Source organism: Anolis sagrei, chromosome 6, assembly GCF_037176765.1.
Source record: "Anolis sagrei isolate rAnoSag1 chromosome 6, rAnoSag1.mat, whole genome shotgun sequence".
Taxonomy (NCBI): Eukaryota; Metazoa; Chordata; class Lepidosauria; order Squamata; family Dactyloidae; genus Anolis; species Anolis sagrei.
The window spans coordinates 8,117,598-8,138,975 of NC_090026.1; the positions used below are offsets into that span (position 1 = coordinate 8,117,598).

The following is a 21,378-nucleotide window of genomic DNA, read 5'->3' on the forward strand; positions in this document are numbered from 1 at the left end:
GTGGGGGGTGATTTGAATGCAATATTCCTGCTTCTTGGCAGGATGGGGTTGGACTGGATGGCCCACGAGGTCTCTTCCAACTCTATGATTCTATGTGTAACAACAAGAACACATTAATGAATACCATGGATGTTAATTCTATTTTAATGTTTAAATATTTGGATTTTGAATCGTATTGAAATGCTTTGAATGTCAGCCTCCTTTGTGGAGAGAAAAAGTGGTGTATAAATAAACACAACAACAACAAGGAATCTGTTGCTACTAGAGGTTTACAATAGGCTTTTCTAAGTAACAGGCAGGATCAGAATCTTTTCTGTTACAAGTTAATTGGGTGTGTTATCTGCTTCAGCATGTAACAGGGCACTAGATTTGCAAGCTTTGAGCTTTTCATAGAAACATAGAATCAAAGAGTTGGAAGAGACCTCATGGGCCATCCAGTCCAACCCCATTCTGCCAAGAAGCAGGAATATTGCATTCAAATCACCCCTGACAGATGGCCATCCAGCCTCTGTTTAAAAGCTTCCAAAGAAGGAGCCTCCACCACACTCCGGGCAGAGAGTTCCACTGCTGAACGGCTCTCACAGTCAGGAAGTTCTTCCTCATGTTCAGATGGAATCTCCTTTCTTGTAGTTTGAAGCCATTGCTTCGTGTCCTAGTCTCCAAGGAAGCAGAAAACAAGCTTGCTCCCTCCTCCTTGTGGCTTCCTCTCACATATTTATACATTGCTATCATATAGCAAATAAGCATTTGGCTTAGCTTAATGGCTCGTTTGAAATGAAGAAACTTTTGGCTGTTGCTGGGAGTGGTTACGCAGCATCCTGAAGCTGAAGTTTGGAGTGCCAAGGAAACTGCTTGTTTATGACAAGATAAGAACAGTCTACTGATAACTAAGTAGAGGGACTATATTATTTTGCTATGTGTTTGCATATTGTCGTGTAAAAAAAGACTCACAGGATATACTGTTTATTTTTTATATACATTTATTTTGGGCTTTTATATCCCGTCCTATCTCAACTTCTGAAGAGGGACTCAGGATGACTTGTTTGTTGTATATTGGTGAGAATAATTTTTCTGTTTTTGCTTTATGTTTTTGACCTACAATGAGTAGAACTATATTTTTGTTAAAGTAACAGACTCATGTGTATTTTTTGAGTTTTTATCACATTGAGGTTTTTTTTTGTTGTGTCAGGAGCAACTGCTCCTGTTGTGAGAGAATTGGCCGTCTGCAAGGACGTTGCCCAGGGGACGCCTGGATGACTTTTGATGTTCTATCATCCTTGTGGGAGGCTTCTCTCATGTCCCCACATGAGGAGCTGGAGCTAATAGAGGGAGCTCATCCGCCTCTCCCTGGATTCGAACCTGCGACCTGTTGGTCTTCAGTCCTGCCGGCACAGGGGTTTAACCCACTGCGCCACCGGGGGCTCCACATTGAGAGTAAAAGGGGCTGAGAAATTCTGTGGGCTACTAATGCTATTCCAACAGAATCCACTACACAAACTGGACTGGAGGGACGAAACCCTTCCCTTCTTTCGTACTTACCATTTTGATCATTGAAAGGGACCCTGCAGGCTGAATAATGCTCTCTATGGGATCACTGGGTTTTATGGATCGTCCGGCCTTTGTCTTCTTCGACGTCTCAGTTTTACACCCTTAAGAGGAGAAAGGAGAGGCGCATGGAAGGAGGACATACTAAATACACTCTCCAAGGGATCTACACTGTAGAGTTAATGCACTTTGATGCCACTTTAACTGCTATGGCTCAAGGCTACAGAATCCTGGGATTGGAGGTTTGGCTTCCTTACCTGCCAGCTGTTCAGACACCGGCACCAAACGGTAGACCTTGTAAGGCTCGGCGATGTCCAACCTCGAAAGCTCCGGCATCTCCTCGAACTCCGAACTCTTGCTCAAAGCGCACCGGACGCGGGTCTTCCAAGTCGCAGGGTCGTTGGAGTTGCACTTGCCTTTAAAGACGGCCCAAGCCTGAGAAATCAAAAGAAAGGATCGAACCAGCCGAACTGTTCTTCAAGAGGAACTATTTCAGATGAATGGTGCATCTACAATATAGAATTAATGCGGTTTGACGCCACTTGGAACCGACATGCCTCTATGCTATGGAATCCTGGGAATTATCCTCGAAGGCCTTGAGCCAAAAGGCAGTTAATGCCAGTACTGTGGTTTAAATGTGATGACATATTGTTTACTAGCCGTCCCCTGCCATGCAGTGCTGTGGCCCAGTCTGTGTATATGTGTTTTGTGTGTGTATATATATGTATTTATGTGTGTGTGTATATTTTTTTGTATATATGTGTGTGCATATATATATAGATATATATATGTGTGTGTGTGTGTGTGTGTGTGTGGGTGTGGGTGTGTGTGTGTATATATCTGTGTGTATATATATGTGTGCATATATTTGTGTATTTGTGTGTTTATATGTGTACATGCATATTGTATATATGTGTGTGCTTGTCTATATGCATATTTGTGTGTATATGTGTGTGTGTGTATATTTGTGGGTGTTTGTGCATATATATATATATATACACACACACACACATATAAACACACAAATACACAAATATATGAATGCACACATTCATACACATCCACGTATGTATGTGTGTATATATTTGTAGGTGTTTGTGCATATATATATATATATATACACACACACACACACACACAGACACACACACACTCACATACATACGTGGATGTGTATGAATGTGTGCATGTGTATATGTATATAAGTGTATATGTATATATTGTGTTTTTTGGGTTTTTAAGTCTGTTCCACTGTGGTTTTGTGTGTTTGTGTGTGTGTGTTTTTAGGGCTGATGGACATTTGTTAGACGGTTAGGTGTATTGTGTCCAAATTTCGTATCAATTCGTCAAGTGGTTTTTGAGTTATGTTAATCCCACAAACAAACATTACATTTTTATTTATATAGACTAGCCGTCCCCTGCCACGCGTTGCTGTGGCCCACATGGGGGTTCTGTGTGGGAGGTTTGGCCCAATTCTATCATTGGTGGGGTTCAGAATGCTCTATGATTGTAGGTGAACTATAAATCCTAGCAACTGCAACTCCCAAATGTCAAGATTCTATTTTCCCCAAACTCCACAAGTGTTCACATTTGGGCATATTGAGTATTCGTGTAGAGTTTGGTCCAGATCCATCATTGTTTGAGTCCGCAGTGATGTTTGGATGTAGGTGAACTGCAACTCCAAAACCAAAGGACACTGCTCGCCAAACCCTTCCAGTATTTTGGCCATGGGAGAACTGTGTGCCAAATTTGGCTCAATTCCATCATTGGTGGCATTCAGAATGCTCTGTGATTGTAGGTGAACTATAAATCCCAGCAACTGCAACTCCCAAATGTCAAGATTCTATTTTCCCCAAACTCCACAAGTGTTCACATTTGGGCATATTGAGTATTCATGTAGAGTTTGGTCCAGATCCATCATTGTTTGAGTCCACAGTGATGTTTGGATGTAGGTGCACTACAAATCCAAAACCAAAGTACACTGCTCACCAAACCCTTCCAGTATTTTCTGTTGGCCATGGGAGAACTGTGTGCCAAGTTTGGCTAAATTCCATCATTGGTGGCGTTCAGAATGCTCTATGATTGTAGGTGAACTATAAATCCCAGCAACTACAACTCCCAAATGACAAAATCAATTTTTTGAGTGAAGGACAGACATTGGGTTGTTAGGTGCCTTGTGTCCAAATTTGGTGTCAATTCCCCCAGTGGTTTTTGAGTTCTGTTAATCCCACAAACGAACATTACATTTTTATTGATATAGATAGATAATCTATTTATACAGATAGATAATCTATTTATATAGATTTTATTTATATAGATAGATAACTGGGCATGTTTAGCCTGAAGAAGAGAAGGCTGAGAGGAGATATGATAGCCATGTATAAATATGTGAGAGGAAGCCACAGGGAGGAGGGAGCAAGCTTGTTTTCTGCTTCCTTGGAGACTAGGACGCAATGGAACAATGGCTTCAAACTACAAGAGAGGAGATTCCACCTGAACATGAGGAAGAACTTCCTGACTGTGAGAGCCGTTCAGCAGTGGAACTCTCTGCCCCGGAGTGTGGTGGAGGCTCCTTCTTTGGAAGCTTTTAAACAGAGGCTGGATGGCCATTTGTCAGGGGTGATTGGAATGCAATATTCCTGCTTCTTGGCAGGGGGTTGGACTGGATGGCCCATGAGGTCTCTTCCAACTCTTTGATTCTATGATTCTATGATAAACTCTGTATTCGGTGTAGAAATGTAATGCTGTGCAAGGGTTAAATGCACAGACCTATGATTTATGTAGAGTGTAACTTTGGACAGTTCCTGTTGCATCATACATTCCAGAGATGTGATAACAGCACATGTTCTCTTCCAGCGATGTATGGCTAAGAGGAAAGATGTGTCTTTGGCTACTCCTGTATATAGTTTTATTGCTATTTTAGAAATAGCAATAAATCTTTAAGAGCCGCTCCGGGCTTAGAATTGATTAGCACGCTTCATTGATTTATTTTTTGTGCCTCTTAGCAGTTACTCTGAGGTCAATAAACTGAGAGTTAAAGTGGTGTAATTATTAATTCTACAGTGTAGACTCAGCCTACGTGGATTTCCCCATAGTTCAGTGGTTCTCAACCTTCCTAATGCCGCGACCCCTTAATACCGTTCGTCATGTTGTGGTGACCCCCAGCCATTAAATTATTTTCATTGCTACTTCTTAATTGTAATTTTGCTCCTGTTATGAATCGTTATGTAAATATCTGATATGCAGGATGTATTCTTATTCACTGGACCAAATTTGGCACAAATACGCAATATGCCCTAATTTGAATACTGGTGGGGTTGGGGTGGGAGGATTGATTTTGTCATTTGGGAGTTGTAGTTGCTGGGATTTATAGTTCACCTACAATCCAAGAGCATTCTGAACTATACCAACGATGGAATTGGACCAAATTTGGCACACAGAACTCCCATGACCAACGGAAAATACTGGAAGGGTTTGGTGGGCATTGACCTTGAGTTTGGGAGTTGTAGTTTGCCTACACCCAGAGAGCACTGTGGATTCAAACAATGATGGATCTGGATCAAACTTGGCACGAATATTCAATATGCCCAAATGTGAACACTGTTGGAGTTTGGGGAAAATAGACATTGGTGGAGTTTGGGGGAAATAGACCTTGACATTTGGGAGTTGTAGTTGCTGGGATTTATAGTTCACCTACAATCCAAGAGCATTCTGAACTCTACCAACGATGGAATTGGACCAAATTTGGCACACAGAACTCCCATGACCAACGGAAAATACTGGAAGGGTTTGGTGGGCATTGACCTTGAGTTTGGGAGTTGTAGTTTGCCTACACCCAGAGAGCACTGTGGATTCAAACAATGATGGATCTGGATCAAACTTGGCACGAATATTCAATATGCCCAAATGTGAACACTGGTGGAGTTTGGGGAAAATAGACATTGGTGGAGTTTGGGGGAAATAGACCTTGACATTTGGGAGTTGTAGTTGCTGGGATTTATAGTTCACCTACAATCCAAGAGCATTCTGAACTCTACCAACGATGGAATTGGACCAAATTTGGCACACAGAACTCCCATGACCAACAGAAAATACTGGAAGGGTTTGGTGGGCATTGACCTTGAGTTTGGGAGTTGTAGTTTGCCTACACCCAGAGCACTGTGGATTCAAACAATGATGGATCTGGATCAAACTTGGCACGAATATTCAATATGCCCAAATGTGAACACTGGTGGAGTTTGGGGGAAATAGACATTGGTGGAGTTTGGGGGAAATAGACCTTGACATTTGGGAGTTGTAGTTGCTGGGATTTATAGTTCACCTACAACCAAAGAGCATTCAGAAGCCCACCAACGATAGAATTAGGCCAATCTTCCCACACAGAACCCCCATGACCAACAAAAAACTGTCTGTGATGGTCTTTGGCGACCCCTCTTACACCCCCTCGCGACCCCTCCAGGGGTCCCGACCCCCAGGTTGAGAACCACTGCCATAGTTTATTCCCTGTTGTATGTTCTGGAATGGGCACAGACACTTTGGGATTCGTTTCAGAGACGGAAGTGGGGTAACAACAACAACAATAACACAAATAAAATCCAAATGATGTGCTTTGAACTGGATTATCATTTAGTGTAGACTAGGCCTGGGCCAACTTGGGCCCTCCAGGTGTTTTGGACTTCAACTCCCGGCTGTTAGGAATTGTGGGAGTTGAAGTCCAAAACACCTGGAGGGCCCAATTTGGCCCAGGCCTGCATTAGAACCTAAGTGGTCAGTGTCGATGTAAACAAGGAATGCAATACCTTGAAAAACCCGGCGTCTTCATCATGTCGGAACTCATGTTTCCCAGCATGTTTCCATGGGATGCGGAACATGGTCTTGGCCGGCGGATCGTCCCAAACGAGACCGGGGAATTTCCCGCTCTCCACTTGCTCCACCGTCCACTGGCGCAACTGCCGGGTCCTGCGCATGCCTTTCCGTGGCGTCGCCATCGGAGGAGAGGAAAAGGTTTGCAGCAAAGGAGGAAGTGAGGAAAATCCTGAAATAAGAGGGGAAACATCATCACAATCATCATCATCCTTTTATTTTTGTCGTTCCTTTCTAAAAGATAGGAACTCAAGTCCACTATTTATTCATTTAGTGTCAGAAGCTAAGAGAGGGTACATTTATAATGTTTTTAAAAACACAAAGTTAAACTTGGCCTGCCTCTTGGAGTGCCTCTGGTGTCACTGTGAGAAGGTCCTCCATTGTGCATGTGGCAGGGCTCAGGCTGCATTGTCAGTGGTCTGTGGTTTGCTTTTTTCTGCACTCACGTGTCGTGGGCTCTGCATTGTAGCCCCATTTCTTAAGGTTGGTTCTGCATCTCGTGGAGCCAGCGCGCAGTCTTCTGTGTGCCCAGAAGGCAATCCCTCGTTGTCCGAGTAGGATAGTCTTCCAAGATCAGTGTCCTGGCGGTGGGTCCGTACGTGACCGTGGAGCCCTATTCTTGATCCGCATCTTCTCCTGCTGTGAGGTGGAAGCCGGTCTCGGTCGGGGTTGGCTTGACACGCCTTCCTCTTGGCACGTTTCTTTCACCTTCCATTTGTGCCTCTTCAAATTCTACAGCACTTCTGGTCACAGCTGACCTCCAGCTGGAGCACTCAAGGGCCAGGGCTTCCCAGTTCTCAGTGTCTATGCCAGAGTTTTTAAGGTTGGCTTTGAGCCCATCTTTAAATCTCTTTCCCTGGCCACCAACATTCCGTTTTCCATTCCTAAGTTTGGAGTAGAGCAACTGCTTTGGGAGACGGTTGGGCATCCAGACAACGTGGCCAGTCCAGCGGAGTTGATGGCAGAGGACCATCGCTTCAGTGCTGGTGGTCTTTGCTTCTTCCAGCACGCTGACATTTGTCCACCTGTCTTCCCAAGAGATTTGCAGGATTTTTCAGAGGCAACGCTGAAGGAATCGTTCCAGGAGTTAAGTGTGACATCTGTAGACAGTCCACTTTTTGCAGACACATAGCAAGGTTGGGAGGACAATAGCTTTATAAACAAGCACCTTGGCATCCCTATGGATGTCCCGGTCCTCAAACACTTTCTGCTTCATTCGGAAAAAAGCTGCACTCGCAGAGCTCGGGCGGTGTGGTATTTCAGTGTCAATGTTGACTTTTGTGGAGAGGTGGCTGCCAAGGAAGTGGAAATGGTCAACAGTTTCTCATGTTGCACCATTAAGCTGTATTTCTGGCATTGGAGAGGGATTGGCTGGTGCCTGCTGGAAGAGCACCTTGGTTTTTCTCATCTGGTCCCGGACCCCAGGTTGAGAAACACTGGAGTAGATGTAGCCCGAGAAATTGTTTCCTGATCTAAGAAGTGCCTGCATGGCCACACCAAAAGAAGGCACAGGCATAGAGTGGGCGTCCGCACCACAAGTACCAGGAAGTGAGAATAAAACAAAGATAATGACATCAACTTGAACTTTCGGAGAGGAGAGAGACGTAGGTCTTGGCAAAACTACAAACCAAATATAAGAGGTGGGAGACAAAAGAAAAGAAAGGAAAGGGGGAAAGGAGGAGAATCAAAGCATACTTGGGTTGACAAATCAGCCTTTGATGAAGAATCTCCTTTCTGCAAAGCCACCTAAAAGCGCATCTACATTGGAGACTTAATGCGGTTTGATACCACTACGAGCTCCTCCCCCACAAATATATTTTTTTCATTGCTATCTCATCCAGAGTTTTATTATTTTATGTTGTGCATTTGGCCCGGCAACTGTGTTTGATTTTCCATTATGTTATTTTGCATTGTTTATTTTACTTGAATCGCTTATTTATTTTATTGTGGTTATTTTTGTTGTTTATATTTTATTTTGCTGTAATTTATTGCTGGGCTTGGCCTCATATAAGCCGCTCCGAGTCCCCTTTGAGGAGATGGTGGCAGGGAATAAATAAAGTTTATTATTATTATTATTATTATTATTATTATTATTATACTGACACTAATACACAGTATATCACAGCAAATGAGATCTATATGCTGTATTATTATTATTATTATTATTATTATTATTTTACTGGCACAAAAACACAGTATGTCACAGCAAACGAGATCTATATGCTGGATATTATTATTATTATTATTATTATTATTATTTTACTGGCACAAAAACACAGTATGTCACAGCAAACGAGATCTATATGCTGGATATTATTATTATTATTATTATTATTATTATTTTACTGGCACAAAAACACAATATGTCACAGCAAACGAGATCTATATGCTGGATTTCGTATCACAAAATCACAAGTCGAACACTTGTTTATTATTATTATTATTATTAATAATAATAATGCTACGGAGTCATGGGATTTGCAGTTTTACATTTTGCTTTCTCTGACCAAGAGTGCTGGTGCCTCACTAAACTACAACCCCCAACATCCCATAGCATTAAGTTATGGCAGCTAAAGTGGTGTCAAACTGCATTAATTATCCAATGTAGACACACCTACTAGAGAGAGAGAGAGAGAGAGAGTCCACTATTGTCTTAGGCTGGATCTAAACCAGGTGTGTACTAAACCAGGTGTGTAATCAGGCAAACTTGGTCCCTCCAGGTATTTTGGACTCCAACTCCCACAATTCCTAACAGCCTACCGGCTGTTAGGAATTGTGGGAGTTGAAGTCCAAAACACCTGGAGGGACCAAGTTTGCCCATGCCTGATCAACACTGACCATATAAGACACTTTCTGAATCCAGATTATCAGTTTTGAACCGGATTATGTGCGTCAACACTGCCATATAATCCAGTTCCAAGCAGACAATCTGGATTCAGAAACTGGATTATATGGTCAGTGTAAATATCTAAAATTAGTCACATTCCCAAGAATAATGCACCCACAGTATCGATGCAACTCAGCAGTGACTAACACATTCCTATGATCTGGGATTAATCATTTACTTGCTTTGCATCCCATTTTTTCTCCCAACATGCGATGAATCACAACAGAGGAAAACAAAGGGCTGTCTAGTTTGCCAGGAGGAGTGCCCCACTTGTGCGAGAGCAAAGCCAAAGTTGGCCAAACCTCAAGGATTGTTGTAGTTCATCCACGCAGAAACAAATTGCCATGGATTCTATTGTGGAATTGCCTGTATCCTTTAAAAAAACCTAAATAATTCAAACTACAAGAGAGGAGATTCCATCTGAACATGAGGAAGAACTTCCTGACTGTGAGAGCCGTTCAGCAGTGGAACTCTCTGCCCCGGAGTGTGGTGGAGGCTCCTTCTTTGGAAGCTTTTAAGCAGAGGCTGGATGGTCATTTGTCAGGGGTGATTTGAATGCAATATTCCTGCTTCTTGGCAGAATGGGGTTGGACTGGATGGCCCATGAGGTCTCTTCCAACTCTTTGATTCTATGATTCTATGATTCACCATTCCTGTTCATCTATATATATAAAAAAGGACTTGTCGTCGTGAGTACCTTAAAAACAACAGAACCACTGGGCCAATGGTTAGATTGTGCTTCTCCAATTTGCCAAAAGGGACTGGACTGGATGGCCCTTGGGGGTCTCTTCCTATCCTAGGATTCCATTATTATAACTCCGTCACTCCTTCCCACCCGCTACTAAGGAGGCTGTCCAGGTCCTGAACCGGTGCCTGGCCGCTGTGACGGTCTGGATGAGGGCGAACAAATTGAAATTGAATCCAGACAAGACAGAGGTACTCCTGGTCAGTCGCAAGGCCGAACAGGGCATAGGGTTACAGCCTGTGTTGGACGGGGTCACACTCCCCCTGAAGACGCAGGTTCGCAGCTTGGGTGTGATCCTGGACTCATCGCTGAGCCTGGAACCTCAGGTTTTGGCAGTGGCCAGGGGAGCATTCGCACAGTTAAAACTTGTGTGCCAGCTGCGCCCGTACCTTGGGAAGTCTGACTTGGCCACAGTAGTCCACGCTCTGGTTACATCCCGTTTAGACTACTGCAACGCTCTCTACATGGGGTTGCCCTTGAAGACGGCCTGGAAGCTTCAATTGGTCCAACGTGCAACAGCCATGATACTAACAGGAGCGGGACGCCCTTGTTGTACCAGCTCCACTGGCTGCCGATTTGCTACCGGGCTCAATTCAAGGTGCTGGCGTTGGCCTATAAAGCCCTAAACGGTTCCGGCCCAAGATACCTATCCGACCGCATCTCGACCTACGAGCCCACCAGGACTTTGAGATCGTCCGGGGAGGCCCTGCTCTCGAAACCCGCCTGCCTCACGGGCACGCCTGGCGGGGACGAGAGATAGGGCCTTCTCGGTGGTGGCTCCTCGGCTGTGGAACGCCCTTCCTACGGACATTAGACTAGCACCATCTCTAATGGTATTCCACAAAAAGGTGAAGACCTGGCTGTTTGAGCAGGCGTTCGAATAATTAGTGCAATGATTGGTTAATGAACACTGGAATGGAACAATGGATGACGAATCTGGAACATGTTTTTGATGACGAGATGACAGTGAATGGGTATTGTAGTAACTGTTTATTAACTGTGTAATGTGTTAGGTTGTTAACTGTTTTTATACTGTAGCACTGAATTTTTGCTGTTCGTATTTGTTGTGAACCGCTGTGAGTCGCCTTCGGGCTGAGAACAGCGGTATATAAGTAAGGCAAATAAATAATAAATAAATAACAACAATTATTATCCTTATTATTGATCATCATCATCATCATCATGATAATAAGAATAATTTGCACCTTATACACCAAGCCTGAAGGTAATTTAATACAATTTTTAATAACTGTGTGAGATACACAGAGAGTGGGATATTAATATTTATTTCTTATTAATATTGATATTTATTTCTTACCTGCCTCGAGCCACAAGAAGAGGTGGGTAAGAAATAAAATTATTATTACTATTAATATACATCTTATACTATTATTATTATACAGTATTTATTTATTTATTTATTTATTTGTCATGTCAGGAGCAACCAGACATTTGTATTACATTTTTGACAAAACAAACAAACAGAAAGACAAAACACAAAGTTTGCAAGCTTGGTAGTTGATTAAATGTCCTTTGACCAGTATCTGGCCACTTGAAGTATAATAATAATAGTATATTATTATTATTATTATTATTATTATTATTATTATTATACTTCAAGTTTGAGCTCTGCGAGTGCAGCATTTTCCCAAATGAAGCAGAGAGTGTTTGAGGACAAGGACATCCGTAGGGAGACCAAGGGGCTTGTCTATAAAGCTATTGTCCTCCCAACCCTGCTCTATGCCTGCGAAACGTGGACTGTCTACAGACGTCACATGCAACTCCTGGAACGATTCCATCAGCGCTGCCTTCGGAAAATCCTGCAAATCTCTTGGGAAGACAGGCGGACAAATGTCAGCGTGCTGGAAGAAGCAAAGACCCCCAGCATTGAAGCGATGGTCCTCTGCCATCAACTCCGCTGGACCAGCCACATTGTCCGGATGCCTGACCATCGTCTCCCAAAGCAGTTGCTGTACTCTGAACTTAAGAACGGAAAACGGACAGGAAAAGAGATTTAAAGATGGGCTCAAAGCCAACCTTAAAAACTCTGGCATAGACACTGAGAACTGGGAAGCCCTGGCCCTTGAGCGCTCCAGCTGGAGGTCAGCTGTGACCAGCAGTGCTGCAGAATTCGAGGAGGCACGAGTGGAGGGTGAAAGAGACAAACGTGCCAGGAGGAAGGCGCGTCAAGCCAACCCCGACCGGGACCGCCTTCCACCTGGAAACCAATGCCTTCACTGTGGGAGAAGATGCAGAGCAAGAATAGGGCTCCACAGCCACCTACAAACCCACAAAAATACTCATCAAGGAAGACCATCTTACTCGTCCAACGAGGGATCACCTAAGTAAGTAAAAGTAGTATACTCCAAGTGGCCAGATACTGGTCAAAGGGCATTTAATCAACTACCAAGCTTGCAAACTTTGTGTTTTGTCTTATTATGATACAAAATAATAATAGTATATTATTATTATAGTATATAATAAGAGGATAATAATAATAATAATAATAATAATAATAATAGTCCTAGACACTTGGGAAGTGTCCGACGTGTGATCCAATACAACAACCAGCATAGTGATCTTGTTTGCTGTGTACTAATCTTGTTGTGTTTCAAAGAATAATAATAGGCATCTTATACGCCTAGGCTGAAGATAATTTAATGCAATATTTTAATACACAGAAAGTGGGATATTAAAATTGATATTTATTTCTTACTTGCCTCGAGCCACAAGGAGAGGCAGGTAAGAAATAAAATTATTATTACTATTAATATACATCTTATACTATTATTATTATTATTATTATTATTATACAATATAATAATAGTAAATAATAATAATAATAATAATAATAATAATAATAATAATAATGCACTTGGGAAGTGTCCGACGTGTGATCCAATACAACAACCAGCCTAGTGATCTTATTTGCTGTGTACTAATCTTGTTGTGTTTCAAATAATAATAATAGACATCTTATACGCGTAACTTGAAGGTAATTTAATACAGTATTTTAGGTCACAAAGAGTCGGAAATGACTGAACGAATGAACCACAACAACAAGGTAATTTAATGCAGTATTTTAAGAACTGTGTGTGAGATACACAGAAAGTGGGATATTAATATTTATATTTATTTCTTACCTGCCTCAAGCGACAAGGAGAGGCAGGTAAGAAATAAAATTATTATTACTATTATTCTTATTATTGATAACAATATACATCTTATACTATTATAGTATATTATTATTATTATTAGATACTACTGTATATGAGTATATTATTATAATATTATTATACTATGTGATAATAGTATAGAATAATAATATACATCTTATACACCAAGGGTAATTTAATACAATATATTTAGAACTGTGTGTGAGATACACAGAAAGTGGAATATAAATATAAATATTTATTTCTCACCTGCTTTGAGCCACGAGGAGCGGTGGGAAAGAAATAAAATTATTTCCTACCTTGCTCACATCAGCACTACGTGATAATAATAATATACTGTAATAATATATTGTAATAATAATAATATACTGTAATAATAATAATAATAATAATAATACAGTATATTATTATTACTACAGTACATTATCTATATAAATTAAAATGTAATGTTCGTTTGTGGGTTTAACATAACTCAAAAACCACTGGATGAATTGACACTAAATTTGGACACAATACACCTATCAGGCCAACAAGTGACCATCACTCATAAAAACGCTGAAAAACACAGTGGAAAGGACTTAAAAAGCCAAAAAAAAAAATACAACACATACGCAAAACCACAAAAATATACACAAACACACATATATACACATATACACAAATATATGCACACATATACACACACAAAACACATATACACAGACTGGGACACAGCAATGTGTGGCAGAGAATGGCTAGTACCATATAATAATAGTATAATAATAATAATAATAACAATAATAATCATCTACATCTTATACACCTAACCTGAATGTAATTTAATACAACAACAACAACAACAATATACATCTTATACACCTAACCTGAAGGTAATTTAATACAACAACAACAACAATATACATCTTATACACCTAACCTGAATGTAATTTAATACAACAACAACAACAATATACATCTTATACACCTAACCTGAAGGTAATTTAATACAACAACAACAACAACAATATACATCTTATACACCTAACCTGAAGGTAATTTAATACAACAACAACAACAACAACAAACGCCATAGACATCTAGCCTGGAGGCAATCTTACACAACATTCTTAATAATTTGGTGCAAGACAGGCAAAAAGTGGGATATTAATATTGCTTTTGTTGTTGTACAACAACAACATACATACATACACCATAGACATCTAGCCTGGAGGTAATCTTATACAATATTCTTAATAATTGCGCCACCGCCCCCAATGACACGACAAAAAAAAATTGTGCAAGACACACAAAATGTGCGATATTATTATTGCTTTTGTTGTTGTACAACATCAACAACATACACCATAGACCTCTAGCCTGGAGGTAATCTTATACCTTATACCTAATAATTTTGTGCAAGACACACAAAAAGTGGGATATTATTATTGCTTTTGTTGTTGTACAACAACAACAACAAGAAAATACACCATAGTATACAATATTCTTAATAATTTTGTGCAAGACACACAAAAAGTGGGGTATTATTATTGCTTTTGTTGTTGTTCAACAAAAACAACAACAACATACACCATATACACCTAACCTGGAAGTAATCTTATGCAATATTCTTAATAATTTTGTGCAAGACACACAAAAAGTGGGACATTATTATTGCTTTTGTTGTTGTACAACAACAATAATAACAACAACAACATACAACATAAACATCTAGCCTGGAGGCAATCTTATACAATATTCTTAATAATTTTGTGCAAGACACACAAAAAGTGTGATATTATTATTGCTTTTGTTGTTGTACAACAACAACAACATACACCATAGAAGTGGGAGATTATTATTGCTTTTGTTGTTGTACAACAATAATAACAACAACATACAACATAAACATCTAGCCTGGAGGCAATCTTATACAATATTCTTAATAATTTTGTGCAAGACACACAAACAGTGGGATATTATTACTGCTTTTGTTGTTGTTGTACAACAACAAGAACAACATACACACACCATATACACCTAGCCTGGAGGTAATTTTATACAATATTCTCAATAATTTTGTGTAAGACACACAAAAAGTGGGATATTATTATTGCTTTTGTTGTTGTACAACAATAACAACAACATACACCATAGACATCTAGCCTAAAGGCAATCTTATACAATATTCTTAATAATTTTGTGCAAGACACACAAAAAGTGCGGTATTGTTATTTCTTCAGTTGTTGTACAACAACAACAACAACAACATACACCATAGACCTCTAGCCTGGAGGTAATCTTATACCTTATACCTAATAATTTTGTGCTAGTCACACAAAAAGTGGGATATTATTATTGCTTTTGTTGTTGTACAACAACAACAACAAGAAAATACACCATAGTATACAATATTCTTAATAATTTTGTGCAAGATACACAAAAGTGGGATATTATTATTGCTTCAGTTGTTGTACTACAACAACAACATACACCATAGAACCTAGCTTGAAGCTAATGTCATACAACATTCTTAATAATTTTGTGCAAGATACACAAAAAGTGGGATATTATTATTGCTTCAGTTGTACAACAACAACAACAGCAACAATATACACCATAGACATCTAGCCTGGAGGTAATCTTATACAATATTCCTAATAATTTTGTGCAAGACACACAAAAAGTGGGATATTATTATTTCTTTTGTTGTTGTACAACAACAACAACAACAACAACAACATACACCATAGTATACAATATTCTTAATAATTTGGCGCAAGACACACAAAAAGTGGGATATTGTTATTACTTTTGTTGTTGTACAACAACAAGAACTACAACATACACCATAGTAGACAATATTCTTAATTATTAGGTGCAAGATACATAAAAAGTGGGATATTGTTATTGCTTCAGTTGTTGTACAACTACAACTACAACAACAACAGCAACAACATACACCATAGACACCTAGCCTGAAGCTAATTTCATACAACATTCTTAATAATTTTGTGCAAGACACACAGAAAGTGAGATATTATTAATTTTGTGCATAAGAGAGGGAAAACAGGATGTCAACAACAACAACAACAACAACAACAGTCCCTTTACACCTAAGCTGGAGATAATATACAATATTTCAAATATATTTCTGCATGTAACTAAGTATCCCATTAGAAAGCAAAGGTGTCACTGTCTCAGCTTAACTTTGGGACAGTTTTGGAGTATTTTCTGAATTCCAAAGAAGGAATTAGAGGAATTCCTCTAACTTTACAGCCAAAAGAATGACAAAATCATAATAAAGGGAGATAATAATAATAATAATAATAATAATAATAGTTTCACCTTTCCTGGGCAAGTTGCTCTGCTTCCAAGTCCGGCTTTTCCTCTGCTGGCGATGCACACCTCCTTTCTCTCTCCCTTTCTCTCTCTCTCTCTCTTCCTCCCTCCCTCCCTCCTTCTTTTCTCTCCTCCTCCCTCCTCTGTTTCTTCACTCCTTTGCTCCTTTTCCCAGAAATCACGTGCTTGGCTCTTGCTGGACTCTGCCGGGATTGGCCTGCAGGCGGCAGCAGAGAGCAAGGAAATCCAGGCGGCGGCGAGAAGGGGACAGTCTTGTTATTATTATTGGGAGAAGCCACTGTAGAATCAATGCAGCTTGACACCCCTTTAGATCTCTGCTATATAGTCCTGGGAGTTGTAGTTTGGCAAGGGCTTCTGCTTTCTCTGAAAAAGGGTGCATCTACACAGTGGAATTAATGCAGCTTGTCACCCCTTTAACTTGCTATGGATCCCTTTTATGGAGTGCTGGGAGTTGTAGTTTGTCAAGGGCTTCTGCTTCCTCTGTCAAAGGGTTATGGAGTTCTGGGAGTTGTAGTTTGACAAGGGCTTCTGCTTTCTCTGCCAAAGGGTGCATCTTGGAATCCATGCAGTTTGACACCCCTTTAATTTGCTATGGATCCCCTGCTATGGAGTCCTGGGAGTTGTAGATTGGCAAGGGCTTCTGCTTTCTCTGCCAAAGGGTTATGGAGTTCTGGGAGTTGTAGTTTGACAAGGGTTTCTGCTTTCTCTGAGAAAGGGTGCATCTTGGAATCAATGCAGTTTGACACCCCTTTGACTTGCTATAAATCCCTGCTATGGAGTCCTGGGAGTTGTAGTTTGGCAAGGGCTTTCGCTTTCTCTGCCAAAGGGTTATGGAGTTTTGGGAGTTGTAGTTTGACAAGGGCTTCTGCTTTCTCTGCCAAAGGGTGCATCTTGGAATCAATGCAGCTTGACACCCCTTTATCTTGCTATAAATCCCTGCTATGGAGTCCTGGGAGTTGTAGTTTGACAAGGGCTTCTGCTTTCTCTGAGAAAGGGTGCATCTACACAGTGGAATCAATGCAGCTTGTCACCCCTTTAACTTGCTATGGATCCCTGTTATGGAGTCCTGGGAGTTGTAGTTTGGCAAGGGCTTCTGCTTTCTCTGCCAAAGGGTTATGGAGTTTTGGGAGTTGTAGTTTGACAAGGGTTTCTGCTTTCTCTGAGAAAGGGTGCATCTTGGAATCAATGCAGTTTGACAACCCTTTCACTTGCTATAAATCCCTGCTATGGAGTCCTGGGAGTTGTAGTTTGACAAGGGCTTCTGCTTTCTCTGAGAAAGGGTGCATCTTGGAATCAATGCAGTTTGACAACCCTTTGACTTGCTATAAATCCCTGCTATGGAGTCCTGGGAGTTGTAGTTTGACAAGAGCTTTTGCTTTCTCTGCCAAAGGGTTATGGAGTTCTGGGAGTTGTAGTTTGACAAGAGCTTCTGCTTTCTCTGAGAATCATAGAATCATAGAATCAAAGAGTTGGAAGAGACCTCATGGGCCATCCAGTCCAACCCCCTGCCAAGAAGCAGGAATATTGCATTCAAATCACCCCTGACAGATGGCCATCCACCCAAAAATCCAATTCACAATGGGAAAAGAAAAGGAAGGAAGACTGCCTTTTCTAGATGTCCTAGTTATCCGCAAACCAGATCAACAATTGGGTCACACCGTCTACAGAAAACCCACACACACAGATAGATATCTACATAAAAACTCCAACCATCACCCAAGTCAAAAAAGAAGCACCATTAAAGCCTTGGCAGACCGTGCAAAAAGAATCTGCGAACCCCACCTCCTCCAAGATGAACTGAACCACCTCAACTGGGCTCTCCAGGCCAATGGAGACTCCACCTCAGACATCAGAAGAGCCGCAAGACCAAGAACAAGCCACGAGAGTAAAGACGAAGATCCACCCAGAGGAAAAGGGTTCCTGCCATACATCAAGGGAACCACTGACCGCATAGGGAAGCTGATGAGGAAACACAACATACAAACAATCTACAGATCCACCAAGAAAATCCAACAAATGCTACGTTCAGCAAAGGACAAGAGGGATCCTCTCACCTCTGCAGGAGTCTACCGTGTACCATGCAGCTGTGGACAAGTCTACATAGGGACCACCAATCGCAGCATTGCCCAAACACGAATCAAGGAACATGAAAGGCACTGCAGGGTAATTCAACCAGAGAAATGAGCCATAGCAGAGCACCTGATGAACCAGCCTGGACACAGCATATTATTTGAGAACACAGAAATGCTGGACCACTCTCACAACCACCATGTCAGACTACACAGAGAAGCCATTGAAATCCACAAGCATGTGGACAATTTCAACAGATAGGAAGAAACCATGAAAATGAACAAAATCTGGCTACCAGTATTAAAAAACTCTAAGATTGCAACAGCAAAACAGCAGAGAGGAAACACCCAGGCACATCTTAACACCTCTCAACAAAACATTTTCCCAGGCTCAGCCAGGCCTTCAAATGCTAATGAAGGTGGTCAGTTGAAACATTCACACCTAGCTCCAGCAGAGAAGAGCTCTGTGCCCCACCCCAGCCATCCCACAGATATATAAACCCATTGTCCTAATTCCAACAGACCTCACTACCTCTGAGGATGCTTGCCATAGATGCAGGCGAAATGTCAGGAAAAAATGCCTCTAGAACATGGCCCTATAGCCCGAAAAATCCCACAAGAACCTAGTGATTCCAGCCATGGAAGCCTTCAACAATACATCATCCAGCCTCTGTTTAAAAACTTCTAAAGAAGGAGCCTCCACCACACTCCGGGGCAGTGAGTTCCACTGCTGAATGGCTCTCACAGGCAGGAAGTTCTTCCTCATGTTCAGATGGAGTTCTGGGAGTTGTAGTTTGACAAGGGCTTCTGCTTTCTCTGAGAAAGTGTGCATCTTGGAATCAATGCAGTTTGACACCCCTTTAATTTGCTATGGATCCTTGCTATGGAGTCTTCGAAGTTATAGTTTGGCAAGGGCTTCTGCTTTCTCTGCCAAAGGGTTATGGAGTTCTGGAAGTTGTAGTTTGACAAGAGCTTCTGCTTTCTCTGAGAAAGGGTGCATCTTGGAATCGATGCAGCTTGACACTCCTTTAACTTACTATAGATCCCTGTTATGGATTCCTGGGAGTTGTAGTTTGGCAAGGGCTTCTGCTTTCTCTGCCAAAGGGTGCATCTACACCATGGAATCAATGCAGCTTGACCTCTATGGATTCCTGCTATGGCGTTCTGGGAGTTGTAGTTTGGCAAAGGCTTCTGCTTTCTCTGCCAAAGGGTGCATCTGCACAGTGGAATCAATGCAGCTTGACAGCCTTTTAACTTGCTATGGATCCCTGCTATGGAGTCCTGAGAGTTGTAGTTTGGCAAGGGCTTCTGCCTTCTCTGCCAAAAGATGCATACACCATGGAATCAATGCAGCTTGACACTCCTTTGACTTGCTATACATCCATGCTATTGAGTCTTGGGAGTTGTAGTTTGACAAGGGCTTCTGCTTTCTCTGCCAAAGGGTGCATCTGCACATTAGAATCAATGCAGCTTGACAGTCCTTTGACTTGCTATAGATCTCTGCGATGGAGTCCTGGGAGTTGTAGTTTGCCTTCTCTGCTAAAGTGTAGAATTAATTCAGTCTCACACCACTTTAACTGCTGTGGCTCAATGCTATGGAATCCCGGGATTTGTAGTTCGGTTTATTTTATTTATTTATCGTATCAGGAGCGATGCCAGTTCTTGGCTCCATTATATCCTCACCATCAACCTCGTTCATCTCATCGAACATCTCCTTTGGCGTGCAGCCTTTCAAGTCAAGGAACTTGAGGACTGCTCTGGATTCCGCTGGGTTCATTACCAATCCTCACTCCACTTCGGCACCGGTCAAATCAAGACCACTCTCAGTTCTGAGTTGTAAATTGGCACGAAACCTATAGGGCGGTGTTTCTCAACCTGAGGGTCAGGACCCCTGTGGAGGAGGGTTGCAAGGGGTGTCAGAGGGGTGCCAAAGACCATCAGAAAACACCGTATTTTCTGTTGGTCATGGGGTTTCTGTGTGGGAAGTTTGGCCCAATTATGTCCTTGGTGGGGTTGACAATACTCTTCGATTGTAGGTGAACTATACATCCCAGTAACTACAACTCACAAGTGTCAATGTTTATCTTCCCCAAACTCCACCAGTGTCCACATTTGGGCATATTAAGTATCTGTGCCAAGTTTGGTCCAGATCCGTCATTGTCTGCGTCCACAGTACTCTCTGGATGGAGGTGAACTAGAACTCCCAAACTCAAGGTCAGTGTCCACCAAACCCATCTAGTGTTTTCTGTTGGTCATGGGAGTTGGGTTTCGGTTTTATTTTATGTAATTGTTGTTTTGGGCTTGGCCTCATGTAAGCCACACCGAGTCCCCATCAGGGAGGTGGTGGTGGAGTACAAATAAAGATTTATTATTATTATTATTATTATTATTATTATTATTATTATTCTGTGTGCCAAGTTTGGTTCAATGCCATGGAGTTCAGAATGCTCTGACTGTAGGTGAACTATAAATCCCAGCAGCTACAACTCCCAAATGACAAAATCAATCCTCCCCGCCTGCCCACCCCCCCAACCCCACAAGTATTCAAACTTGGGTGTCTTGAGTATTTGTACCAAATTTGGTCCAGTAAACGAAAATACATCAGATATTTACATTACAATTGATATCAGTAGCAAAATGACAGTGAAGTAGCAATGAAAATGATTTTATGGTTGGGGGTCACCACAACATGAGGAACTCTATTAAGGGGTCATGGCAATAGGAAGGTTGAGAACCACTGACATAGACAGACAC

The 21,378-nt window shown here is 41.4% G+C and overlaps 1 protein-coding gene across 1 annotated transcript in view; it reads right to left on the bottom strand.

Moving 5' to 3' along the window:
* Positions 1-16,606, bottom strand: part of IRF9 (interferon regulatory factor 9) — a 34,329-nt gene extending 17,723 nt beyond the window's left edge. The window contains exons 1-4 of the mRNA XM_060779978.2: positions 16,541-16,606; positions 6,345-6,580; positions 1,803-1,980; positions 1,540-1,649 (exon numbers count right to left, since the gene is read on the bottom strand). Coding sequence (XP_060635961.2) covers positions 1,540-1,649; positions 1,803-1,980; positions 6,345-6,533 — 477 coding nt within the window. The 5' untranslated portion in view covers positions 6,534-6,580; positions 16,541-16,606. The remainder of the gene's footprint in view (positions 1-1,539; positions 1,650-1,802; positions 1,981-6,344; positions 6,581-16,540) is intronic.
* Positions 16,607-21,378: the final 4,772 nt, after the last annotated feature.